Here is a 27,050-nt window from a genome sequence, read left to right as displayed (position 1 = left end):
TAACTCTAGGGCTTCTGGAAAATCCCTTAGCCTTTCCGGACCCCTTCTGTGGTTTTTTTTTTTTTTTTTTTTTTTTAATCTGCACAGTGTGGATAATAGAAGTTGGGCTTCTTACACTTTAATCATGGCCCCAGTTGTCATTGTGGGTGCTATTCACTGTCATGCTGTAAAATCAAATAAGAACATAGATTTTTTAAAGTGCTGTGCAAATACTGCTATGGGCTCATAGAATGATAAGAGAAAACTTGCTAGTATAATTGAGTCCTAAGAGCACCTTTCTCGGTGTTGGATACCGTGGCAAGCCTCTAGATGGCAGCACAGGTGTTGTGGGTGGTGGTATCGTTGGATGGGTATGAGAACACGTCCGAGTAGGCGTAAGTGGATTACGTGGTATAGGAAATGACGCCCGCTGGGCCCGACAAATGGATCATAAATGTCTTAAAAAATTCAGAGGTGTTTTGAGGACTGACAACATCTGGAACGTATTTCTTTGTATATGTGCTATTTGAGGTCTGGTGCATTGGATCCAAATAACGCTGGAAGTTCCTTTTAGTGCTAGGGCACCGTGGACCGATGGCCACAGCATGACAACTGTGAAAGGGTACACATCAGTCTTAATCAAGATTAATCAGTATCTTTCTCAGGAATTATTTAAAAAATGATTCAAAGTAAGGTTGTACTGCAGGAGTGGTAAGGGGGCAAGTGGTAGTGGTGAACCCTTTAAGTATTTTGAACACATCTGGCAGTTTCTCTGACCTATGGAGAAGACAAGTTTCTTTTCATAGGTCAGGCTTTCCATTACCAAGTAATCAAGCCACAAGCATTGTCTGAACAACAGTTATGCTTTCAGCACCATGCTGGAGGACACAGTATAAGACATGGCCCCTGTCCATAAAGGGCTTATAATCCAGTTGGGAAGAATAAAAGGAGCAGACAAAAAGAAGATGATTTGTGCGGGAGCCATGGCGAACTCAGAGGCCGCAGCGGTCGGGCTCCCACCTCAACCCGCGGCTGCAAGGGGGAGCCTCCGCCTCGGCCCGTGGGGCTCCCCAGGACCGCTGAGGGGCAGCCGGCCGCAGCCCGCAGGGGGAAGGCAGCAGCCCCCAGCTCCGGCGCTGCATGCCCGGGAGCTGACCAACAGCCCCGCGCTCAACATGCACCAGATCAAGAGCCGCCGCCTGCAGGTGGGCATCGTAAACCCAAAAATAAGAAAAGAGGTGGAAACTGTACCGAAATTCTACTGTTATCCAATTGAAAGATACACTAGAACCCCTGACAGGCCATCTTCTCAGTTGTCTCTTGCAAACCAGCACTTTATGAAAATGCATGCTGAAAAGAAGCATAAATATAGCAAGTACAGCAATTATGGTACTGGATGGGACTTGAAAAGACAAGCAGAGGATTGTGGCAAGACTTCCAGTGCACAGGTGCCTATCCTTATGCCGGCAGAACTGTCATCAACCTAACTGGCCTAGTAAGAAAAGGAACGTGGAGACTGATGATCCATGATCCACCAGAAGCTGTCAAAAAAGACCACTGAATTGTTGATCGATAAATCAAACTCTAGACCAAACACTCAAGCACTAGAAACTTTGGAAATAAAGCTAGTAGCTTCCTTTGAATGCTCTTGCAGCTCTAATGCCAGAAAACAGATTCTTTCTTTCAACACCTCCAAGATAGCCTCAGAAGTTGCTTTTACTGGATCCCAACGTGGCTTTGGTTGAACTGCCTGTTAGGCAGTTTTCTTCTATGCCTGTCTTTGTGCCGCCTGTGGCCGACTCCTTGCCCAGCCTGTGGGAGTGGGTGTGGATCAGCAGGGCTCTGCCACGGGCACCGCTCACTCACTTCCCTTGTCCATAGGAACCCTGGTCCTTGGCCTAGATTCAAGGCTCGCTCTCTCAAGGACAGCCTGCCTCTCAAAAATTGTGAATCTCATTGCTATTGAGCCACTTAGTATAGGGATTCAAATGAACTTAGGTTAAAGCCCACCTACTGCTTTACAACAACTCGGGAACACGTCAGAAGAACAGCATTTTTTCTATCAATGTGCAGACAGATCTGTCTTACGCCTCACCAAGCTTCTTGCCTCTGCACAGTGGACTTCCCCAGACTCTTCTGTATTGTCTTGTTCTTAAACTGATTAGACTTTTGGTTCTCAAGTTTCATTTCCTATTAGCAGTTTATACTCAAACATTGTTACCCAGTTCGAAAATAACTTCATCTGTAGCCATTCAGACTGATGCTTTTTCAGATGCTTGTTTCCATTCAGGCGGGATCTCCAAAGAAACTCAAACTAGTGGAGTGCAAAGTTCCACAGGTGACCAGATACACATGGACCAAGCCGTAATGTGTGGAGACATTTTTTAGAAAGTCCTTCATCATTTAGGGTTTCTACAGACAACGGTTTGGTAGCAGAGACTATAACTCATGGTTTATTACCTCAGAATGACCCTAAGACTTTAAATCAAGATATTGAGAAATTTGCACCAGTTGTAAACTTCAGTGAACAGAATAGCATACTTCCTTCACAAAACATGACAGATAATCAGACCCAAACCATAGATCGAATAAGCACTTTAGAAAACATCTTGTCAGGTAATCCTCCAGGTGAGACATTGGATAATTGCAGTGTTTTGTCTGACATGAATATTGGACTCAAAACACAGCTCCCATCTGGCCCAGCCCAGAATCCTGAATAGATTTTGATATTGAAGAGTTCTTTTCACCCTGAAATATCCAAACTCAAATGGAAGAAAGTGAACTCAGCAATATGAACACTGAACCAGCCTTGGAATCCCTGGACACATAGATCCAAATTGACTTTTTACTTGCAGACACCTCTGCTCAGTCCTACAGCTGGAGGGGAACTTCTTGGACCTTGAAATGTTTGACATACAGACACAAGACAGAAACTTCTTTTTAGACAGTAGCTGTCATTTGCCTCTGGGCAGTATTCTGAAACACTTTTCCATGAGTACTGATTCACCTGACACAAATCCCAAACAGAAGGGATTTCTACTAAAAACCTACCTGCTCTAGAAAGCGAAGTTCAGTTGAACAGGACAGAAACACAAACCTTGAATTCTGGTTTTGAAACCCTGGGGAGTTTGTTTCTCATCAGCAATGAATCTCAAAAATAGCCATGATGACTTCCTCTGGCAGATTTGACCTGGAACACAGTGGAGTCTCAGTTCAGTTCTGCGGAAACCTTGTGAAAAACTACACACAGTCTCCAACTTCTAAAAGTGGAGTCCACCTGCAGGATGGCATTTACAGTTTTCTTTTGGATTTAGAAAATGGGGAACAGGGACAATATTAACTATTGAATGTAGTTGTTTATGCAATTGCTCAGATTCTTTGCCTTTTGTGCTTGCAGACGTGAAATTTGCGTGTAAGTGTGAGTGTATTATAAAGTGTATGATGCTGATCTAAAAAAAAAAAAAGAATGACTGCTGTGCTGTGAGGGCCACACTCTTTCAGAAGAGGTTAATGAAAGAAAGCATAGAGGATGCACAAGTCACCTGACAAGGAAAAGTCAGACCTGAGTGACAGGCTGTGGTTTGAGGTAAAAAGTGAGTGGAAAAGTCAGGAAGAAATGATGGCGAGCCTCACTTGCCTGCTAAAGGTCTGGGTTTGAAATGGTGGCAATCAGAAAGTTGTGGTCTTTGGATAAGGAAACTGCAATGGGCAGACACTACTCCAGGGGTATTAATCGGCAGTCTAAGTGCCACTGAGAGGAAGGTGAGGGCAGATGTCAGAGGTAACTGCAGGAGCCCCAGTGGGACAGCCTGGGGCACAACTGGGGTGGAAATGGTCTAAAAGAAAACAGGAATTTCTTTGTAAGAGATTTTTGCAGTATATTCAGCAGGACCTGGTGGGTGGCTGGATTTGGAGAGTGACTGTGAATACCTCTGTCTGACTGGGAAATATTCCCACACACCTTAAGATTTCATGCGTTCTTCCTCAAACAACCAATAAGCATGCCAGGTAAGGTCAACCTTTTCAAACTTCCGACTTCTTGACCAGGAAGTATCAGAAAGCTTGGAAAATAAATTCTAGAAATGGCCCCTAGACCATATGAAATAGGCTATCAATCAGTTATTCTGCTCTGGATTGCCTTAAATCCAGAGTCCTTGTGCCTTTTGGTAAAAAACTTGGGTTTCAGTCCTCATTCACTGAATTAAAAACAATGCTTCCTTCTATTCTTTCTTTAATGGTCTCTTTGCCCTTTCTAATTATCTATGTGCATATACTAAGCAGAACGCCAAATATAATCAATGCATTTTGCTATTAAAAGGAAACATAAAACTACTTTTCAAGGCTTTTTCTCATGAAAATATGATAATATACTTTAATGTATCATCATCTATATGCATGTATGAATGTGCGTATGTGTGGTTGTTTCTACTGATGAATTAAGATGGAAATCCTGGTTTGGAGAATAGGTGTGTGATAATGTTGCTTTGAAGAAAATGGTGGCATTGTTCTCTGTTGTCAACACCTTGCTCTTAGAGTATGTCAAACTCCAATTCAGTTTCGCAATCCTGAACTTATTTCTCAAAGAAGATCTTTAAAAAATCTAGACCCCATACTCTGACACAGATACGATTTATCCTAAAAAATAGGCCAAGAATTTTGTCTTTATTAACATCTGAAATATATTTTAATGGAACAGTCATTAAATAATAATAAAGAATATAGTTTGTGTCCCAATCTCCTGACCCACATTATAGTTTTCTCTCCTGCTTAATCCACCATCTGTTAGCAACGTAGATATTCTTTTAGCTAAGCTTTAGCCTTTTTCCTCAATTCAGTGCAAGCCGAATCTACCCTGGCCCATAGTATCTACTTTCCTCTCCTTCCTCAACCCAACTCTGAAGATGCCCCCATCCACATTTAGGCCTTCAGCCTCCCAAAGCCTGAGGGTGCTCAAGGAGCAAGGAAGGGGCATTTGGATGTCCCTGCCTTCTCATGCTGAGGTTCTCTTCCCCATGAGCACCCTTTTCAGGGCACCCTGCACATCAGGGTTCCGGAGGCTGTAGATAACTGGGTTCAGCATGGGGCTGAGAATGGTGTTGAGAATTCCAATCCCCTTGTCCTTGTCTGAGGCTGAGACTGAGCCCAGACGCATATAGCTGAAAAATCCAGTTCCATAAAAGATACAGACCACAGTGAGGTGGGAGCCGCATGTGGAGAAAGCCTTCTTCCTCCCCTCTGCTGAGCGGATTCGTAGAACTGCAGCTGCAACGTGGGCATAGGACACAGAAATAAGGATCATGGGGATCACCCCCATGAAGGTAGCCCCCACAAAAAGCAACTGCCCATTGAGGTGAATGCTGGAGCAGGAGAGCTGGAACAGGGGTGGGAGGTCACAGTAGAAGTGGTTGACCACATTGGGGCCACAGAAGTCAAGCACAGACACAGCCACCGTGTGGGTCAGAGCATTGATGAAGGAGATAGTGCAGCAAATACCTACCAGGGCACCTTGGACTTCACGGCTCATGCGGGTGTTATAGGTGAGGGGCTGGCAGATGGCCAGGTAGCGGTCATAGGCCATGGCTGTCAAGAGGTGACAGTCCACACCAGCCAGGAGGTGGAAGAAGAAGAGCTGTGAAATGCAGGCAGCATAGGGAACTCTGCACTGGTGGGCCAGGAGACATGCCAGCATTGGAGGAACAGTGACGGTGATGCACCCAATGTCCAGCAGAGACAGATTCCCTAGGAAGTAGTACATGGGAGTGTGGAGTTTGGACTCCACAAAGATGGCAGCCAGGATGCTGAAGTTGCCCCCAACTGTGACTACATAGGCAATGAGGAAGACAGCAAAAAGGATGGGTTGCAGCTCTCTGTTTCCTGTCAAGCCAAGAAGGATGAACTCAATGACAGTTGTCTTATTCTCCTGGGCACCTGGCTCCATAGGCCACTGCTGAGAGTGTAGTAGGACAAAAAGACTTGGACCTGTGAAAAGGAAAACAATGACACATGGCAGGCACTTAATGTATGTCTACTGGATGCTGGGATGATATGTCACAAACAGCAATCAACCAATGAAATGGATACTAGTTCAGAGCTTGACCAGGATCCTGGAGGCTCCTACTGTAGTAGGCATCAACCTTTTAGTTGTTGGTTCAGGGAGAGGTCCAGGGAAGGGACTGCGGTGGAGGGAACTATTCTGGGGGCCCAGGACAGTGGCTATTTACCAAAACGATATGGATTTTTTTAGTTTTTAACAACTATTAAGGTTGTATCAAAGTATACTAACTGAATAGCAACTCTGACTCACTGAATAAATTAATAAATGTATAAACTTCTAGGAAGCACCACATAAGCAACATAAAGGAGAAGGGTAGGAGGACAAGATCCCATGAAATCAAAACAGACATAAAAGAAAGTGAGGAAAGAGAGGAGCAAGGAAGAGATAAAAGTAGAGAAATACACAGAGGCTGAAAATTGCCATGAAAACAATTTAAGAAAATACTAACAGTTATTAAGTGTACACCATGAATTTTATGCTATATAATTTATATTTATCTTCTCTTTTAAGTCTCATAAAACTCTATGGGGTAACTATTATTATCTCTGTATAAAAATTAGGTGCTGAGGTTTAGAAAGTTTAAATAAATAATCCAAGGTCACAAGGCTCTTGACAGAGCTGTCTCAAACCTGGGACTGTCCCAATCCTACCTTAATACTATATTGTTTCTTAAAGAACTTGAACATGTGTTGTTATTAAGGCTTTATAAATTACACTGTGTGTGATAACCTAAGACTTTAGGTGTTAACATTACAGTTTATTTGAGGAAGTCAAGATCTAGTCACCCTTTCAGTCTGCAATTATCTATTTGTTGGGTGTGGTAGGATTCTTGATACTTTTATGTAGAATTAACAGACTACCATAAAAACTACTAACAGGCATGGGGTATGAGAGAAAGAGAAGGTACAAGGACTTTTCCAAGTGTTTTGGCTTGAGCAACTGGAAACATTGAGTTACTATTAACTGATACAGGGAAGATTGTTGATTTCTTTTAGGGCTTGGGGATCAGAAGCTTTTCCAAAGGGAAAGAGGGAAATTGAAGCCTGGAGAACATTAAGTGGACTTCCACTCTATGACCGATGGTGGAAGTTGTGGCATTCCCACAGCTGCCTGGACAATTGAGGGCTGAACCTGGGAAGTCAAAAGTTCTTCATATGTGAGTGGGACAGGTGTCTCTGGAAAGGTATTTTTTTTTTTTTTTTTTTTAAAGGAAAGACAGAGAGAAGGAAGGAAGGATAGAAGGAAGGAAGGAAGGAAGAAAGGGAAACATTTTTAAACATTTTCTTGTTTTATTGTATTCTGTTTCTCCGTTTTTGTTACATGGGCTGGGGCCGGGAATCGAACCGAGGTCCTCCGGCATAGCAGGCAAGCACTTTGCCCGCTGAGCCACCGCGGCCCGCCCTGGAAAGGTATTTTTGAGGTCCTCTTCTTCTGGACTCTTGTATGCTGGGCCATCCCTCTCTCCATGACTGTGTTAGTGCTTCTTTTTGCCTAAAATTCTTTCTTCTTGTTCTAGTTTGCTAGTTGCCAGAATGCAACACACCAGAGATGGATTGGCTTTTAATAAAAGTGGATTTATTTCATTAGTTCTTCAGAGGAAAGGCAGCTAACTTTCCACTGAGGTTCTTTCTTATGTGGGAAGGCATAGGATGGTTTTTGCTGGCCTTCTCTCCAGGCCTCTGGGTTCCAACAACTTTCCCTGGGGTGATTCCTTTCTGCATCTCCAAAGGCCTGGGCTGAGCTGCGAGTACTGAGATGAGGTATGCTGAGCTGCTTGGGCTGTGCTGTGTTGCATTCTCTCATTTAAGCATGAGCCAATTAAGTCAAACATCCTTCATTGCAACAGGCATGACTCCTAGCTGACTGCAGTTGTAATGAGCAACAGGTGAGGGTCACATGCCATTGGCTCATGTCCACAGCAACAGAACTAGGTGTCTTCACCTGGCCAAGTTGACAACTGGATCTAACTACCACACTTCTACATATCAAAATTCTACTCATCCTTCAAGTTTCAATTCTGGGTCATTATCCCATCTCCTTCAGGAAGTCCTCTTGATGGACCCAGTCTTTAATTGATCTTTCTCTCTTCTGATACCCTAGACAACTTATAATCTGAATAATTCTAGTACTTGCATAGGGGAAAGGGGACAGTAACCTGAACTACTAAGAAGAGAAGCTTACCCAAAGTCACACATAGGGCCACTTAAAATGGATAGCGCCAGAGAAAGAGTATAGTTTGTGCTAATGGGTGATACCTCCAACCTGTCCTTTTCTGCAAAAACTCTCAGCTATCTGTTGAGCTTGGAGTCTGTTGGGCCAGTGCTTACCTCAGTGGGGAAAAAATGTCCTGCTTTCCTTTCCAGAGTTTATTTCCCAACCAGGACCACCAGTAGTCCCTTCAGATGAGTAACCACGGACTCATTAGACATTGTACACTGAGATCATGTTTTCTAGCTTAACTCCAGGATGGGGCAAGCTTCAGCTCTACGGAGGGCTGCACTGAGATACAGAGCAGAATGGCAAACCTATCTTGCCCTAAATAATAGATACATGTTCCTTAGAGATGCCCCCTCCAGAATGCTGGACCATGGTTTCTCCACCAGAAACAGCTTTCCAGATGAGAGTGCTGTGGAAGCAACAAAATAAGGAGAAAATGTGGCTCTTGCCATTAAGAAGATCATGACCTACTGGGGCAGAAAGCCTCTCAGGAGGTTGACAGGCTACCTCCTTGGGTTCAGCATGACCTAAGAATGAGAACCTTCTGGAGGAGGAAACAGAAAAACTGAGAAGACAGAGCTCTCTAGGCTGCAGGAATTGGGACCCTGTACAAGGGACATTCCAGTCTGATAAGAAGCAGGACATGCAGCAAAGCGACTTCAGTTCTCACCCAATATCAGCAGGTGAAGATGGACAAATAAAAGCATTTCCTTAATACAGAAACACATGAGACGCCCAGGTTGTTTGCTTGTAAGAGGTCTTGTTTAATTCAAGGGTATTTCTCCATTTACTAAAATATTAGATAGAGAAAAAGTAGCAGATTCCCAGTCACTTTATATCAAAACAGCATAGGAAAAAAACTTCTCTGAGCATAGCAGGGGAGGAAGACACCCCACACATATTGCCCCAGCTCTCCCCACTCTGAAGTCAGATGTAGAGTGTTTTTTTCTGCTTTTTTGTGTTTTTTTTGAGTCCTTTGGGGGACTTGGGAAGCTTGTTTAGGGGCGAGATAGGTCTTCTGTGAAGAAGGTAGAGCTGCAGTGCTGGGATTACTGGTACCGCAGGCTTATTTCTACCCTCCTTTCCTCCATTCTACAATAGACAAACCTCCAGTAATCCCTTCTTCAGAGCTGGCAGTTGTTCCCTGGCTGGAGAAGATAAATGTGTTCTCTTAGGAGTTTGTCCCACGCATTTATAATTCCTCCCTCAGTCCTGAGGAGGCCCAGCAAAAAGCAGCAATAGCCATGGAAGTTAGCATAAGGAAAATAAGAGAACACTTCCTGGAGGTGGTGGAAGGGAGCATTTATTAATCATTTTCAATCCAAGTTACTTTAATATATTACCTCATTCAAGCCTTACAAAGATCCTATAAGGTAAGTCATAATAGTAATAACTGAGACTTAATTGGATCTTACTATCTGCCAAGCACTATTCTAAGCATTTTGCATGTATTACCTTACTTCATTCTCAGTGATCCTCCAAAGTAGGTACTATTATAATCCCCATTTTGCAAAAAGGAAACTGAGACACAAATAGGAAAAATAACTTGCCTGAGGTTATGTAACTAGTAAATGGAAGCACTAGGATTCAAACCCAGGTAACAGAATTCCAACGTCAATGCTCTTAAATGTGCTACTTGACTCCTTCATGAAAGAGTGGTTGTGGTGGAGCTGAGATTTAAGCCAGGAGTCTGATCAAAGGTGGTGGGGGACTCATCAGGTCATCAGGAATACCCTAAGTCCCCTCTCCTTGCCACTGCCCTCAGGAGAGGCAATTTGTTGATACGGGTTATCTACTCTGGGGGGAATGCAGAATACTCGTAGGAAGCCCCTGCCACCTTGGGAAATGTCCTCACAGATTGATTTTTTCCAGCTTAACCCACACTCCGGGTTTGAAATTATAACAGCCCAGGGCAGTGACAGAGTTCAGCAGCTACATCCTCTCCACCCTGGATGCACTGGTCCACCTCCCACTTCCTTAATCATCTCCCACTCTGTCTGTCCATGACAGGCTCAGGGAGCCCCGGCTCCTCTGGTCCAATTTCCCCAGAAACTTAAATGTTCTTCCCACAAAGCCATGCCTACTTTCTCTCTCTCTCTCTCTCTGCCCCCCTCTTTCACTCCTCCCCACTTCTCTTTTAAGTTCCCCTGGTATCTAAGGTCAAATAAGCACAGTGGAAAGAGCTCTGGATGTGGAGTACAGATGCTCCTGGTATAAACAGGTTGCTACCATCAGCCAGTTTTGGGAACGAGGAGAACACAAAGGGAGGAAGAGAGGAAGGAGGAAGATAGGGACGAAGTTGGGTGGTAAGTAAGAGAGACAAAAAAGAAAAGAAAAGTAAGAAGCTTATATGTACTTGAATATAAACTTTTTTGCCAGGTATACTATGTCACGGTGTTTAAACTTTACAAAAATTCTCTAAGGTAGGTCCTCATTTTACAATGAGGAAACTGAGGCTCAGAAAAGTGAACTTGGTCAAGTTGAGCTCCTGTCAATGTGAAACTTGTTCTTTTTCTGACAATTCTCACTGTGCTGTCTCCCAGGATACGCATGTTTCACTCTTTTTTTTAATGTAAAAAGCTAGACTGAGTTATCTCTAGGATAACTTGCAGGTATAGGTTGGTTCCAGATCAACCTAAATAGCTGTCTTGGCCGTCTCCAGGCCATCTTGATTTCCTCTGCTCTTTCCCCTCATCAATGCCCTTATAACTTCCCTGTTTTCCGGTTCTGTCCTTCATTTCTCCAGTCACCCAGAATGGAAGTCTTGCAATTATGTTTCCCTCTTCCCTCCTGACTTCAGGCATCATCCAGTCCTCTATTGTCCTATCAACAAGGAAAAAGCCGCACACACACAAAATCAGTTAAGTGGTCTTCATCCACCCATACTTAAGGAGGAAAGCAAATGGGATCTGGAGCGGTAGGAAGGCTCTGGGGATGGGGGAACCTTGCCTTACTGTGAGCACTGTAGGTATCCCGGGAAGGTTTCCTGCAGAGAGGAGTGATTGCAAAGCTGACCCAGAGTGGTCTGTCTCCAAAAAGTTTATGAAAGGAGTAAGGCAGCGCCAAGAGGGACTTGTCCTGGTGCTCTGTACGCTCGGGACGTAAATAGCATCCAGAGGCCTGAAAATTCAGTCTCCCAGGGATTGCACAAGAAACCAGAGGAAAGCAAACAACCTCAGTCCTTAAGGGTTTCTTTCATCTACTTTGGACTGTTAAAGAAATATTAGACACATGACTCATTCTAACTCCCTAATGCCTCCAAGAAAGGAGGAAAGAGAAGTTCATTTTTTTACAGATGGGGAAAAATAAGATCCAGAGGGCTGAGGTGACTTGCCATGGCCAGCCAGGGCCTATGGTGGCACTCTCATTTATCGTTCACATTGGGTTAAGTTATATATTTTTTAAAAATCAGATTTATGATGGCATAACTTTAATTTTAAATTTTATGAGTTTTAATTAAAGTATTCAGTCACGTATCTCTATTTCCATCAGTATATAGAACATCTCAGTCACTCCAAAAATTCCCCTTATACCCTTTTCCAATCAGTCCCCTCCCCACATCCATAGCCCATGACATCCACTGATCTGATTTCTGTCCCTATGTTTTTGCCTTTTCCAGAATGTCATATAAATGGAATCACACAGTATGTAGCCTTATGACTGGATTCTTTCAATTGGCATAGTGCTTTTGAGATTCATACACATTGTGTGTATCCGTAGCCCATTCATTTTTTATCAGAATAGTATTCTGTTGTATGACTGCATCACGATTTGCCATTTACCACTTGGTGAACACTTGGGTTGTCTTCAGATTTTAGCCATTACAATAGAAGTCACGTTACATGTGTACATAGAGTTATCTGTGTGGATATATGTCTTTATTTCTCCTTAGGAAATGCCTAGGAGTGTAGTGCAGAGCTCTATGTATATGGATATTGAATTTTATAAGAAACTGACAAACTGTTTCCAAAGTGGTTGTACCATTTTACACTCCTACAAGCAATGCATAAGATTCCCAGTTGCTCCACATCCTCACCAGAACCTAACATCATCAGTCTTTTTAATTTTATGCCCTCTATTAGGAGTGCAGTAGTATGTGCCATTGTGGTTTCCTTAATTATGACTCATGATATTGAACATCATTTCGTGTGCTTATTTACCATCTCTATATCTTCTTTGATGAAGGGGTTGCTCAAATATTTTGTTTTCTATTTCTTATTGAGCTGTAAGAGTTCTTTATATATTCTGGATATTAGCCCTTTATCAGATAGATGTTTTGGAAATATTTTCCTTAGTCCATGATTTGTACACTTGTATTTTCAGTTCTTAACAGTGTCTTCCAAATAGCAGACATTCAAAATTTTCATGCTGTTTGTTTATCATTTTTTTTAATGTAATGATTCACGCCTTTGTCGTCTTTCCTAGGAAATCTTTGTCTAATCCATGGTCACAAAGATGTTTCTCCAGTTTTTTTCTTCTAGGAGTTTTATAGCTTTCATTCTTACATTTAGATCTATGCTCTATTTTGAATTAATTTTTATATGGTATAAGGTAAGGGTTAGGGTTCTCTCTCGTTTTTTTTTTTTTTTTTCTGCATGGATGTACAATTGTTCCAGGATCATTTGTTGAAGAATATTAGTTTTACTCTTGAATTACCTTGGCACCTTTGACAAAAATCAATTGACCATATATGGTGGGTTTATATCAAGATTCTATTCTCTTCCACTGATCTCTATGTCTGTACTTGCACCAGTACACACTGTCTTGATTACTAATACTGATAGCTTAATGTTAAAGAATATCAATTAAGCTTGGTAGTCTAATATTAAGTCTTGAAATCAGGTAGTTTAAAAAGTGCTTTTCTCTTTAAAATTGTTTAGGATATTTGTATGTCCTTTGTTCTTCCATATAATAAAATTTAGAATCAGTTTGTCAATTTATATAAAACATCTGGGAAGAACTGACATCTCAACAACATTGAGTCTTCTGATCCATAAATTTGGCATACCTCTCCATTTATTTAGGTCTTCACATATTTCAGCAGTGTTCTGTCGTTTGCCATGTATAGATCTTTTGATGTATAGATCTTCTGCATATTTTGTTAGATTTATCACTATTTCATTTTAAACGATGTTGTAAATGGCATTGCTTTTAATAGAACTTCTAATTGTTCATTGCTAATAGATTGAAATAAAATTGATTTTGGCATATTGACCTCACATGTTCTGACCTTGCTAACCTCACGTATTAGTTCTAGTAGCTTTTTGTCCTGGACCTAGAGAGAGGGGGAGAGAGTTTTTTCTGTCTATCCCTAAGTGGCTTACATCTTTTAGTTCATAGGAGAGAGAAGTCCAGTCGGCAGAAGGGTTTCATGTCTGTGTACTACTGCGGGGGGTGCTCTATGTTCTCTGCCTTGCCCCAAGTTTTCTCATGAGTCCCTGCTGGAGGTCCATGGAAAGGAGCTGGCAGTGTGGATCCTCCATGCCTGAGCTCCCAAGGATTCTAATTTGTCATGCTAGCCCACGCTGACCTTTAAGAAGGTCTTAGCAGCCACCTCTTTCTCCCAAATTCTGTCAAACGTAAAACCATTTATGTGTCCCATGTCTCCGTGGAAGGGTTTGTCATCCTTTGGGATTCAGTTCATCTTATTGCCTTGTGATCTGGACTTTCTAATGAGCTCAAGAGAAGTAATGATTTGGTAGATGATCCAGCTTTCTCTAGTTGTTAGTGTGAATATGACACGTTCTTGTGGTTTTCTATATCCTAATTGGAATTCTCACCATTATTTTCTTAAAATCCTAGATCATCTGCGATGTGGATTTTGTTTCCAGTGCCGGACCTTTGGTTTTCTTAATTCCTTCTTCTAAATGATCACCCAAATGCTGTTTACGTTCAGATCCCTAATTGCACTCAACTTTGTTCCTGTGCTCCCAATCGTTATATCCATCTTTTCATTGGACATTTTTCCCTTGGTATTCCATACGCACCTTAATTTAACATGCCTTCTGCATCCCGTGCATCCAATCTTCTCTTTTTCCATATCTTGATTAATGAAGTCAAGTCAAGCTTCCCCTCAAGTACCCAATCACCTGTCTATATGTATGTGCATGTGTGTGTGTGCATGAGGGCAGCATATGGAAAAATAATGGATTGTTCATCTAATTTTCTTGTATTTTACATAAGATTATACTTTTATTTATTTAAATATTCCCATCTCTCATCAAACATGATGTATCATGGTATGAATACAAAAACTTTAAGACCATTTCACAATTGTTGAAATTTTAGTTTGTATTTCATTGTTTAGTTTTATGAATAGCCAACTTATGCCCACAACTGAAATATTTTAACATAATGGTTAAAAATGTGCACTCTGCAATCAGATTGCATTGTTTGAATTCTGCTTTTTATTTTGATCTCTGTGTAGTAGGGGCAGATTATTTAATATCTCAGAGTCTCCCTTACATGTAAAATGGGAATAATCCCTTTTCCCTTATATTGTGAGACTTAATCTATTAAAAGCACTTAGCATTGTTCCTGGCACATGATGAGCCCACTAAGAGGCAGGTGTTATTATAATTAGTAGTAATAATAGTTATCATAGTAGTAATAATAATAACAGAAATAATAGTACAAGATAAAAATAGTTTAGGGCTACTGGTTTGCTTCCATTGATCTGCATGTTAATTCTTTTTTTTTTTTTTTTTTTTGGCTTAAGCAGGCACTGGGAATCGAACCTGGGTCACCGGCATGGCGGGTTAGAACTCAGCCTGCTGAGCCACCGTGGCCCACCTTGTCTGTTAATTCTTTAACAGTAATATTCTATGTGAAGTTTTACAACTTTCTATTACATTTCGATAAATATCTTCTCATAATCTTTTTATCAAATTTTTATTAAATGGACTGTATATTTTTCAAATTTGTAAAGTAGTTTATTTGAATTTAGGCTGAGATTGAGTCTGACCCATTAACTGATTAGGGAAGAACTGATGTCTAACAATATTCAGTCTTCCCATTTAATCGTTGTATTCAAGTTTCTCCATTTATTCAGTTGAAAAAGAATTGTTTTAAAGAAGAAAGTCTTGCAGTTTTCTTAGTATATATGTCTTAAATTTTACCTTGCATCTTAATACATTACCCCAGACAGTTCCCTCTCCCATTCACTTCTCTGTTGACTTTGACCACTCTCCGTAAGCTCCAGCTGCTCCTACTCACCCTTGCTTTCCTTTCCCTCACTAGATGACCTTGCTCACTGTTTCAAAGACAGCAAGGAAGCTAATGATACTCTCTCATCTTCCTGCCCTGCTCCTCAGTGCAAACGTATTTATTTACATATGCCTTAGCGAGATGTGCATTAAACAATAATCCCTGCATCCTTGTAACTTCAGTGTTTTTTCTTCTCAGTCTTTTCATGTTTCCCCTGACTCTGAACATTCCTTCCAATATTTTCATTAAGACATGAAAGGCTAATCTTCACTTGCTGCCGCCCATCACCTCCTAGTTGCTTCTTAGCCCATTGCTGTCCTGCTTCCACCCTCATTATCCAATGAAATTCTTCCTACTGAGAGCCAATGAAGAATGTGTCCAGAGGGGTAGAGATGGTACTGGTAAAATTCTGGAATCACTGGGGGTGCTAGTCAGAACCAAAAGGGGAGATCTGTAAATATATAAGATTTATAAAGGTGACTCATGCAAGTGTAGGAATTGAAGAGTTCAGAATCCATAAGGTAGGCTGTGAAGCTGGTGACTCTGATGAAGGGTCTGGATGAACTCCACAGGTGGGGCTTGCTGGCTGAAAAAGCAGTGAAAAAGTCTCTCTCCTTCCTAGAAGCCTCCAACTGATTGGATTATCTCACTGTGGGAGACACGCCTTAGTTGATTGCAGGTGTAATCAGCCACAGAGGCAATCAACGGACTGATGATTTAGTCAACCAGTCACGAAATATCCTTACAGCAATGGTCAGGCCAGTTCTTGCCTGACCAGACAGCTGGGCATAATCATTTGGCTAAACTGACACCAGAACCTAAACAGCACACTGAGTGATTTTAATTTTCAAGGTCTTCCCATTTCAGGTCAGTGGATATTCCCTATGGCATGATACAGATTACTTGACTAGGCATATTATGAAACATGCCTATTTACCTTCCAGTCTCAGGAAGATACTGGAAGTAAGGCTACTGTCACTACATAGAGTTGCCAGACCAGGGCCATGTGGGATGTCAGGTTTGGAAATCATGTGGATTTAAATAGGCTATGGTACCCCAGGTGAAGCAATCAGACTTCTCATATAACCCTCATAGGAATTATTCAGTCTTGGGACAGTCAGGACTTATTTTCAAGGGAGGTAGAAGGTCTGATAAACCTTTGTCCGAAATTTAGGGGACTGTAAGGTTTCTGGCTTCTGGTAATAGAGGACTAATTCCTGGTGGAGCAACATAGTTGCTATCTGTGGGAGAGCAACTATGTATCAATTCTGGGGAAAACACAAAACAAAAGTACCTATGAAAAGAAACCAACTTTCTTTTCACATATATATTTTTACAATTTACCATTTGTAATGTTTGGATATAATCCCAAATCACTTGACAAAGGAAAGGAAGATGAAACTCATTATCAAGAGGAAAGACAATCAAAGGAGGCCCAATCAAAGATGACCAAGATAAGGGCACTAGTGGTCAGTCTCCAAAAGAAATCATATTACATTGTCAAGGTCACAGACCCTAAATAGTGTACACATAAGCAACTTTTCTACTTCCTGTTTGGTCACCTCCTGTAGGCAATTTACTGATCATGATTTCGAAGCAGGATGAAAAGATGTGAAGGAGGCAGGAGAAATGAAAGTTTCAGGGATTTATTTTTCGGAATGATAGCTGCACTAAAAGTGAAGGATAGGGTTTGGCTGCACTAAGAAGTGCTAGTCTAACGACTTTCCACTTGGGGGCAGAGCAGAGACCACTGGGTAACACACTGGCCACCTGATGGGATTTACCATGCACTCATCAGTGAGGTAGCCACCAGCCTCATGAGTCCTAGCCACCAGCAGGGGTGGCTAGATGTTTTTCTTACACACTTGGAGTTCAATTCATAACAAGGTGTATTAGTTTGCAAGCTGCCAGAATGCAATATACCAGAAACGGAATGGCTTTTAAAAAGGGAATTTATTACATTGCAAGTTTATAGTTCTCAGGCCATAGAAATATCCAAATTAAGGCACCAGCAAGAGGTTACCTTAACTCCACAGAAAAGGCCGATAACGTTTGGGCTTTCTCAGCTAGAAAGGCACATCTGCACGCTTTCTCTCCCAGATTCTTGTTTCATGAAGCTTCCCTGGGGGTGTTTTCCTTCATCTCTAAAGGTCTCTGGCTATGTGGGTTCTGTTGGTTATGTTGCCATTGTCGGTTCTAAAGCTTATTCCAAAAAAGGACTTCCCTCTTAAAGTACTCCAGTAAGCAACTGCATCTTGAATAGATGGAGACCATCTAATCAAAAGTTACCATCCACAATTGGATGGGTCACATCTCTATGGAAACAATAAAAAAGATCCCACAGAACAATATTGATTGCACATTAAAAGATATGGCTTTTCTAGGGTACATAACAGATTCAAACCGGTACATTTCCACCCCTTGGAACCCTAAAAGACATTTTCTTTCCAAATGCAAAATACATTCATACCATTACATTATCACAAAACCTTAAACCATTTCAGTAAAACCTCAAATACAATACAAAGTCAAAAACAGTACCAAATCTCAACAAAGTCAATTACATGCATGGTCTGTCTTAAGATAAAATTCTCTGGTTCTGGGGAGGGCCATGGTGGCTCAGCAGGCAAGAATGCTTGCCTGCCATGCCAGAGGACCCAGGTTCGATTCCCGGTGCCTGCCCATGTTAAACACACAAAAAAAGATTCTCTGGTTCTGGACCTGTAAAACTCAGAACAAATTATCTGCTGTCAATATACAAAGGAGGAGCAATCATAGAATATATGTTTCCATTTCCGTAGGGGGAAATTGAAGTAAACAGGGGTCACTGGACCCATGCAGTTCCGAAAACCTGCAGGGCAAACTCCATTAGATTTCAAAGTCTGAGGGTCATTTATCCTCTGGGCTTTAGAATGCAGCACTGCCACCCTTTCCAAGCACCTACGCGGTGGCTGGCCTCGCTCAGATACGTTGAGGAGACCACCTTTTTCTTGGTTCCACCCTCTCCAAGCTTCAGGTGAGCACTGGGTTCTCTGCCATCTCTGGGGCACATACTCAACCCCTCCAGAACAATGGGGTGGCAGCCAGGGTCCCCCCAGCTCCCAGTTTATGTGCTCAAGCCTCTGTAAGGCCTGAGGCAGCACAACTCCACCTGAACGACAAAGTGGAAGGCCCAGCCTCTGCTTCCTGGACAGACCACCCTCTCCATGCATATGGGTCTGTCCACTCTCCTGGCCCAAGGTTTCCTGGCTCCAGATCTTAGCTTCCATGGTTCTACCTCTGAAGACATTTTTTCCTTCACTTTGTCCCTTTTCTGTCCCCATTAGTCCAGACTGGCAGTGGTTCCATTTATACAGATCCCATCATACTCTTGTTGGTTTCTATGCAATACACTGGGATCATGCCCATCAGACAAAAGGACTTTCTACAAATCCTGGATAACTCCATCTCAAATTCTCACTTGTCCTGTAATGTCTGACTACTTCCATGTTTGCTTAAATACCCACGTGGGGCCGTAGTCACACAAGGCAAACTAAACCTAAGCCTGATCCACACCTCCTTCCTCCCTGAGGTTTTTCCTGTACTGGATCCAAAGCACTTGGTTATTCCAGTCAGTTTCTGGTCAACATCTTGAGAGTTCTGACCGGTGTATGCCAGTGTCTCGCTGTCGCTCTCTCATTCTGGCATAAGGACTGAAGAAGGTGCCCCACAAAACAGCTGAGAATTCTGTGTGGTCCTTTCAAAAAAGGGTTCTGGGGGCGGGCCGCGGTGGCTCAGCGGGCAAAGTGCTTGCCTGCTATGCCGGAGGACCTCGGTTCGATTCCCGGCCCCAGCCCATGTAACGAAAACGGAGAAACAAAATACAATAAAACAAGAAAATGTTTAAAAGATGTTTCCCTTTCTTCCTCTCTTCCTTCCTTCCTTCTCTCTGTCTTTCCTTTAAAAAAAAAAAAAAAAAAAAAAAAAAAAAAAGGGTTCTGGATAGCAGGATGAGGCAAAAAGCCGAGGCTGGGCATCTCAATGCCTTTGGAAAGGCAAAGAGGAAAAGTGAAGTTTTAGAACTAGAGACCAAGACTAAGAACCAATATTAGGGACCAGAGGCAAGAGAGAGGGTAAGTTCAGGGCCATAAAATTTTGATCTATGTGGAAATGTGATCAGAGTGAGAACAGAGAGGAAATGTAAAAGGGTAGATCATAGAATTCCAATTATTTGTGGAATCATTTTTAACATCTCACAGATGCATGCTGCTTGGAAGGGTGAAAGATGCTGAAAGGGACAAGGAAAGAATTATGCCTTCCAGTTTTAATTCTTAGGTGACCAACTGATTAACAGATTGACAGGTATGACATGAAGAGTGAAGTTGAGAAGACGAGTTTAATCATGATATATTTGATTTATAATGCACATGGAAACGTTAAACTGATGACTATATACATCCGAAGTTTAGAAATGAGGGGTCACTGGGGCAGATAAAATAATTAAAATGGAAAAGATAATTCAGAATGCCTTATTAAATTAACAAAATTTCCCAAGCTACTGAAATGACATCGTCATTTAGTCTTGAGTTTAGAGGGGATACTTAACAGAGTTTTGCCAATAAGTGTGTTGTGCGGTTTTAGGTTTGAAAAGAACATGATAATATTTTCTGGCATAATTTATTGGAAACAGTTGTAAAGCATATACATAATTTTGTTCAAAATTATTTAAAATATTTTGGTAGTCCATGCAACCATGGTCCAGATTTTGTGTGTTAAATTATAGGCTTTATTCTGACACCTAGGAACTGTGTGAACTTGGACAAACAAGTGCATTTCGGGTTTTCATCTGCAAGATGCGAATAACAACGGTGCTTACACTAAGTGCCAGAGAGGGTTGTTTTGAAAATCAAATGAAATGCCAGATATGAAAGTGTTTTTTTGTGAACTGAGAAGTACTACTTGCATGCAAGCAATTATTGTCGCTTCACTTAATATTGTTTGTATATGTTTAACCCTACAGCATTTCTATATTTCCACAGTCAGCCTTCAGGTGAGAAAGTTTTACCTCTGGCAATAAGTCTGAGATAAATCTCAAATGAAAATACATGACAATAGCAATTAAAATTTAATCACTAACATTGGAACAGCACTTCTGACACCAGACTGAATTCCTTGAGGGCAAAGACTGAATTTTTCAATTGTTCAGAATACTTCTGGACATTAGTTGGATTTCATTAAACAAATTTTGAGTGATGAATAATTTTAAATATTCATTAGTTTAAAACTCATGTGCATATTAAAAAGTAATCAGACCTGGTTTTTGATACTTGAAAACTCTGTAGGTGAGTTATCATTAAGCCTCTGGGCTCTTATAACAACATGTGAATAACATTGTAGTTAATATATTTTATTATAATTTTCTGTGTATTATTTTCTTGAAAGTAGGGATTGGGTATTAAGAAAAAAACATTGAAGTATTTATTGAATAATAAATACTTCAATGAGTATTTTTTCTTAATACAAATCAAAGAAATATCAATAAATGCCAATACATAGAAAATAATTCGTTATTACTGCTTCATTTCTTCTCATCCCTTTACATCTCATTCCATCAGCTACCTTCTTTTCGGGCATCTTAATACCTCCCTTTTTGTGGATGTTTACCTACCAGCATATAAACATGCATCTTAAAATGAAAGGAAGATGAACCCCAAATTTCTCTTAATCTCCTTTTTCTCCATTGGTTACTTCGGTACAGCCCTTCTTCCAGTCACAGCTGAACTTCTCCAATGAGTCATCTTCATCTGTGGTCTTCATCTCATGACTTCCTTTTCACTCTAGAATCCCCCTGCAACCATTTCTTACCCCCGCCACCCATCTCAAAGGCCTTTGAAGAGCCCACACTCTACCTGTAATGATCTTCTCCCCTGGCAAACTGACAAATGCACACTCACCTTTTAATACGTGGCTTAAGCTCCATCTCTTCCATGAAGCCATGTTTTTTTTTTTTTGATTTCTTTATTCCTCTTAACTTTATTACATGTATTTCTGTTATTGATCTTATATGAAAATACTTTACATCATTGCATATTTTTCTAAAAAATGCCTATTCCTTCAGTATTGTGTTTTAAAACTCATTTCTTTTTAGTTGGTTCATATGCTGGAATTAGCTTCCAGTGATTCCCCCAACCTTTTACTAGCTGCTCTGGGACAAACTGCTAATTTGTTAAAAGAATAAAAACTTTTTAATTCATATTTTCAGATTATTTATGTTGTATTTTTTTTCTCACTGGACCGATCCTCCTTCTCTTTCATTGCCCATCCCCCAATTCCATGTTCCAGATACTATTCTTCCTTGAAATGGCTTATTACTCTTGGAAGGCATAAAGACATAGCCTACCTTGGTTCAAATACCAGCTCTGACATTTATTAGCTGTGTGATTTGGGGCAACTTACTTAACCTCGCTGAGGTTCAATTTCTTCATCTAACTGGTAATAATACTAATATCTACTTCATTGGGTTGTTATGGGGGTTAAGTGAACCAGTATGGTCAATTACTCATAACAGTGCCTGGTACATGGTGATCATGATACAAGTGATAGCTATTACCATTTTTACTGTACTCTTCTTCCCGAGCCAGTCTTGACCCATACCATCATATTCACACTCTACTTGCACTAATCACAGTACCTCTTAGAAGCAGTAAGTGAGGCCATAATCATCCTTAAAGGCCAGAGGAAGGGGTCTCACTTGGGGGGCTGTCTTCCTGTGAGCACCCGCCGCAGGCCACCCTGCACATCAGGGTTCCTAAGGCTGTAGATGAGTGGGTTCAGCATGGGGCTGATGATGGTGTTGAGGATGCCAATCCCCTTGTCCTTGTCTGAAGCCTCCACTGAGCCCAGCCTCATGTAGCTGAAGACCCCTGTCCCATAAAAGATGCCCACCACCGTGAGGTGGGAGCTGCATGTAGAGAAGGCTTTCTTCCTGCCTTCAGCAGAGTGGATTCGTAGCACTGCTGCTGCCACTTGGGCATAGGACACAGTGATGAGAACTACGGGGGCCACACCCATGAAGGCTGCTGCTACAAAGAGCAACTGCTCATTGAGCTGGATGCTGGAGCAGGAGAGCTGGAAGAGCTGTGGGAGGTCACAGTAGAAGTGATTGATCAAATTAGGGCCGCAGAATTTAAGAGTAGACAAGGCAACAGTTTGGGTCAGTGCATTGGTGAAGGAAAAGACACAGGACATTCCCACCAGGGCTTGCTGGGTTCTCCAGCCCATACGGGTTTTGTAGGTGAGAGGCTGGCAGATGGCCAGGTAGCGGTCATAGGCCATGACGGTCAGTAGGAAGCAGTCCGCCCCAGCCAGGAGGTGGAAAAAGAAGAGCTGTGAGAGGCAGGCCCTATAGGGAATGCTTCTATCGTTGGATATGAGATGCCTGAGCATGGCAGGGACAGTGACAGTGATGCATCCAACATCCAGCAGGGCCAGGTTCCCCAAGAAGAAGTACATGGGGCTGTGGAGTTTGGGCTCAATGAGGATGGCAGCCAGGATACTGACATTTCCACCAATAGTAGCTATATAAGCAAGTAGGAAGAAGACAAAGAGGATGGGCTGAAGAAGTGGACTTTGTGTTAAGCCCAGAAGAATAAACTTGGTCACAACCGAACCATTTTCTGAGGCTGCTAGATCCATGAGTCTCTTCTACCAGCACAGATTAAACAAAGCCAGAAGGTTTCAATGGTGGCAAAAGGAGAATGAGATCTTACTAGCAAGCCCCAAATGTGGCAATGTTCAGGAGAGAGCCAGGCTGTAAGAACACATAATTTAAGAGGTCAAGAATATTAGAGATCAATTCATAATGGAAAGAAACTTGAGAAATTTGACTCTTAATGGGTAAGGAGAGCAGTGGCATTGGACAGATTCATAGATAGGTGAAATGACATAAAAGGGGGAATAAATGTAGCATTTGAAAGTTAAAGGAAAAGATTATTTTCCTCAATCCAAAGTTACTGGAAGGGAACTCCAATCCTGCAGATGGTGGCATGGCCATAATTTGGATGGAGAAAGAGCCCAGAGTATGAAATGGAGGCTTCAGGGAAGGAGGGGAAAAGCGCAATACTTTCCAACCTGTGTCCCTGCAACCTCTACATATACATGTCATTATCTGTGATGGCAGTAGTGAGATGCCTGCTTTTGCCCAGAATATTAAAAGATTAACTTGGAAGCGATGAGACCTGGTCTGAACTTTTCGGAAAGCAGTGAGTGCAGCCTCTAAATAAGGGTACATCGCTGAGGACATCTCCGGCTCCACAGCTGGTTACTACCAGTTCTTTAGATTTTTAAATAGTAAAATCATATTGAATTTCTTCATACAGGGTTTGGGAAATTTAACTTCCAAAGCATCAACCTTTTACTGAATAAGAAAAATGTAAAAAAGGGTTTTCAAGCAGAGTCAATTTCAAGTCTTAACTTCCCAGTGTGTTCAGTGAGCATCATGTCCCCCTCTTCTCTCACACAGGTAGAGCTTTGGGTCAGTAAATACCCGGGTCATGAATCCCCTTATGACTCCAACTCAACTGTCATTTAGAGTCTTTCTCTTCAGTTTCCTGACTCTGATTACATATCATCCAACACACAAACTCTCATGAACCTTTTGAGTAGATTAAGCCAAAGTCAGTTACAGTGAACTGCCGAAATAGCTAATCACTTAGATAATGCTTTTCTTCCCCCCTGAAATAATAAAATTAAAATATAATAATAGCTGATAAAATTAAAATATGCAGTGAACCACCTCATCCTCTGCTGGTGGCAGAGGGATGTGTTATGAAGTAACTCCCGTGGAGTGTGCCTTGTACACAAAAAGACCAGCGTTGGAGATCTCTGTGGGCAATGGGCACGAGCAGAGAAGACCATTCCTAACAATTAGACTAAATTTTGAGAATAATGCCCATGAGTCCACAATAGGTCAAACACCATCTAATTACCTGTCCTTTCTTACTCACATGTTGCTTTACCATTACCTCAAACTCATCCCTCCAAATCTGATCGTGGCTTCTTCATTCTCAACCTACTGTTGATTTAACTATTTGGGTAACAGCCTTATCCTTCTAGTTATCCAAGTTTGGGATCTCAGTCATCACTGACTCCTCCCTCTCTCTCTAATTTCTCACATTCAAGCACCCAAGTTCCACTGAGTCTTTTCTATTTTTGGAGAAGAGAAAAGCCATTCCAGGGCCTAGAGGGTGAATTGGACTCATGGAAGCTGAGTTGTAAAACCGCAGGCAGAAGTCTTGGTATGTCAAGGGAACAAGCAGAAAGCAGGATGACCATACCACCCAGTGGCCTCCACAGAGGGGATAGCTTATAAAGGAAAGAGAGACTAAAAGGAACTCACTGACATCAGTTTCACGTTGGGATCTTCCCCCCACTACACATACACTGTTACCCCTGGAGGCCTCAGAAATTAGCACCCTCCAAGGGGAATGAGAGCCAGATAAACACCTACTCTTCCAAAGACAGAATGATCTCTAGCACCTTTACAAAGTTTTAGATCTTCTCAAAATGTTTCCAACCTTAGCAGATATGGCAAAATCCATTCATTTACTTAGTAAAATTGTTTCAAGCACTTACTATGACCTACAGTCTGGTTATTAGCATTTGTGAAGTTAACTGAACTTCAAAAAATCTTAAAGTGCTGAAAGTCACGCTATTGGGAATGGACTTGGGATTTTTGTTTGTTTGTTTAGTCCAGTCTATCATCTTAGGAGTGAAAGGGAAAGAAGGAGAGCAAAGGCTTGTGACTTCCCAGCTCTGCCTGCAGTATGAGGTGGGGGGTAGGATGGAAGCTGGACCACGATTCCCTCCCATATAATTCCTGGGGCACTGTCCCCTCCATCACCTCAGGAAGTCACCTCCCAATTCCCATCACAGCTTACCTGAACCATCCTGAAACTCTTCTTCTCTTCTAGTCTCCGTCAAATGCTTTACCTTTTTTCTCTGCTCTCACAAAACAATCCCGATCTTAAACTATCCTGACCCTAAATGTTTTCCAGCCTCACGGGCCCAACACCATAAAGGAAGAGGAAGGTTTGGTGTACCTTCTGGGCCGGGATGTCCTTACTTATACTAACTCCTGAAGGCAGCTTAAGGCATCAAACACAATTTTAACAATCCCTTGTTAATGAATAATGCTTCCCCACTGGGTCTCATTAGTAGGTGATCCTTGCAGGATCAATTGAGGAGCCTCCCTGTGGCTGTTTAGAGCCCAAGGAGGCCTTAGCAGAGAATTATGATGAATTGGTGTTTCTGTTGATGGCTGTCCTTGGAATGGAAACTAGGGTAGAGGGATCCCATGTACCCAAACATTCCACATATTTACAGGGACAGGGACTAGGAGTGAGAACATCTAGGCAATTGAATAATAACCATTGCTGCTTCCATGAGGAAGTTGCCTTGTTCAAAAGGGGGCTTCTCCAGTAAAGCCCATTCTCTCTTTTAGCCTTTCTTCCATTAAACTGTTGAATCAATGTTTTGCTAAACAGCTGAGATTGGGGAGAAAATGAGCATCCAGGGCTCCTCATCCCCCAAACCAGATGTTCCTCCCGACCCTGTGTCATAGTGTGCCAGGGCTGCTATAACAAAGTACCACAGACTAGTTGGCTTAAAAAGAAATTCATTATCTCATAGCTCTGGAGCCCAGAAGTCTGAAATCAAGGTGTCAGCAAGTCCATGCTTTTTCTTAAAGAGTAGATGCCATTTGATGCCCCTCTGTTTTCTGATAGGTGCCCAGCTTTCCATTATGTCCCTTGGCATGTTATGGCATAACTCAATCTCTGCCTCCATGACATGGCTGCCTCTTTGTCCAAATTTTGCCTCCTTATAAGGACACCAGTCACATTAGTTTAGGGCCCATTTAATCCAGTTTGGCCTCTTCTTGACTAACATCTTCAAAGATCTTATTTCCAAATAGGATCACAGTCATGGAATCGGGAGTTGGGATTTGGACAAATCTTTTCTGGGGGCACAATTCAATCCATAGCACTCTGCTTAATGGAGATGAGAATATGCCATTCATTTATTTAGAAAATGTTAATTGAGCAAAGTACTATTTGCCAGGCAATGGGCAAAGTCAATAGGTGATCAAGACAGATAAGACCCATGCCTGGATGGAGCTTCAGTCTCATGAAGAGGGCAGACATTAAACAAGTGATTATCTCCTAAGTGCTGTGTGTGTGCATCAAACACACATTTTATAATTTCTATATTCACAAAAAAGCATGATATTGAACATAACTTTATTTTCAGCTTTTTCCACTATATATTTTGAGCTTCATGTGATTTGTTATTCTTCAAAGATTTATAATGGCTTTCTAATATTCTATCATTTGCATATGCTAAAATTTACTCAACTATTGGATACTTAGTTTCCAGTATTTTACCATTATAAACAATATAAACTTTGTATAAATGGAATCATACAATATGTTTTCTTTTTGGTGTAAGGCTTTCTTTACTGAACATAATGCTTTTCCGAGTCAACCATGTTGTGTATCATAAGCAGTTTATTTCATTTTCTTGCTGAGATCATTTCATTGCATGAATATACATAGTT

The 27,050-nt window shown here is 41.6% G+C and overlaps 2 protein-coding genes and 1 pseudogene across 2 annotated transcripts; 1 reads left to right on the top strand and 2 right to left on the bottom strand.

Annotated features, from left to right (window-relative positions):
* Nucleotides 1-962: 962 nt before the first annotated feature.
* On the top strand, nucleotides 963-3,215 carry LOC143686675 (ATM interactor pseudogene; annotated as a pseudogene).
* A 1,754-nt stretch (nucleotides 3,216-4,969) lies between these two features.
* LOC143686057 (olfactory receptor 3A10) lies at nucleotides 4,970-5,917 on the bottom strand. The gene has a single exon (XM_077163106.1). The coding sequence runs from the start codon at nucleotides 5,915-5,917 to the stop codon at nucleotides 4,970-4,972; it is 948 nt and encodes a 315-aa protein (XP_077019221.1).
* A 16,266-nt stretch (nucleotides 5,918-22,183) lies between these two features.
* LOC143686674 (putative olfactory receptor 3A4) lies at nucleotides 22,184-23,131 on the bottom strand. Its single transcript, XM_077163283.1, has one exon. It carries the CDS (start codon nucleotides 23,129-23,131, stop codon nucleotides 22,184-22,186), a length of 948 nt encoding a protein of 315 aa, XP_077019398.1.
* Between the last annotated feature and the right edge of the window lie 3,919 nt (nucleotides 23,132-27,050).

Source organism: Tamandua tetradactyla, chromosome 6, assembly GCF_023851605.1.
Source record: "Tamandua tetradactyla isolate mTamTet1 chromosome 6, mTamTet1.pri, whole genome shotgun sequence".
Taxonomy (NCBI): Eukaryota; Metazoa; Chordata; class Mammalia; order Pilosa; family Myrmecophagidae; genus Tamandua; species Tamandua tetradactyla.
Note: the sequence above shows the minus strand (reverse complement) of the source record. Positions and strands in the feature narration are given on the sequence as shown.

Excerpts from the sequence above, each read along its gene's own strand:
- LOC143686057 (XM_077163106.1), bottom strand. The coding sequence starts at position 5,917 with ATGGAGCCAGGTGCCCAGGAGAATAAGACAACTGTCATTGAGTTCATC.
- LOC143686674 (XM_077163283.1), bottom strand. The coding sequence starts at position 23,131 with ATGGATCTAGCAGCCTCAGAAAATGGTTCGGTTGTGACCAAGTTTATT.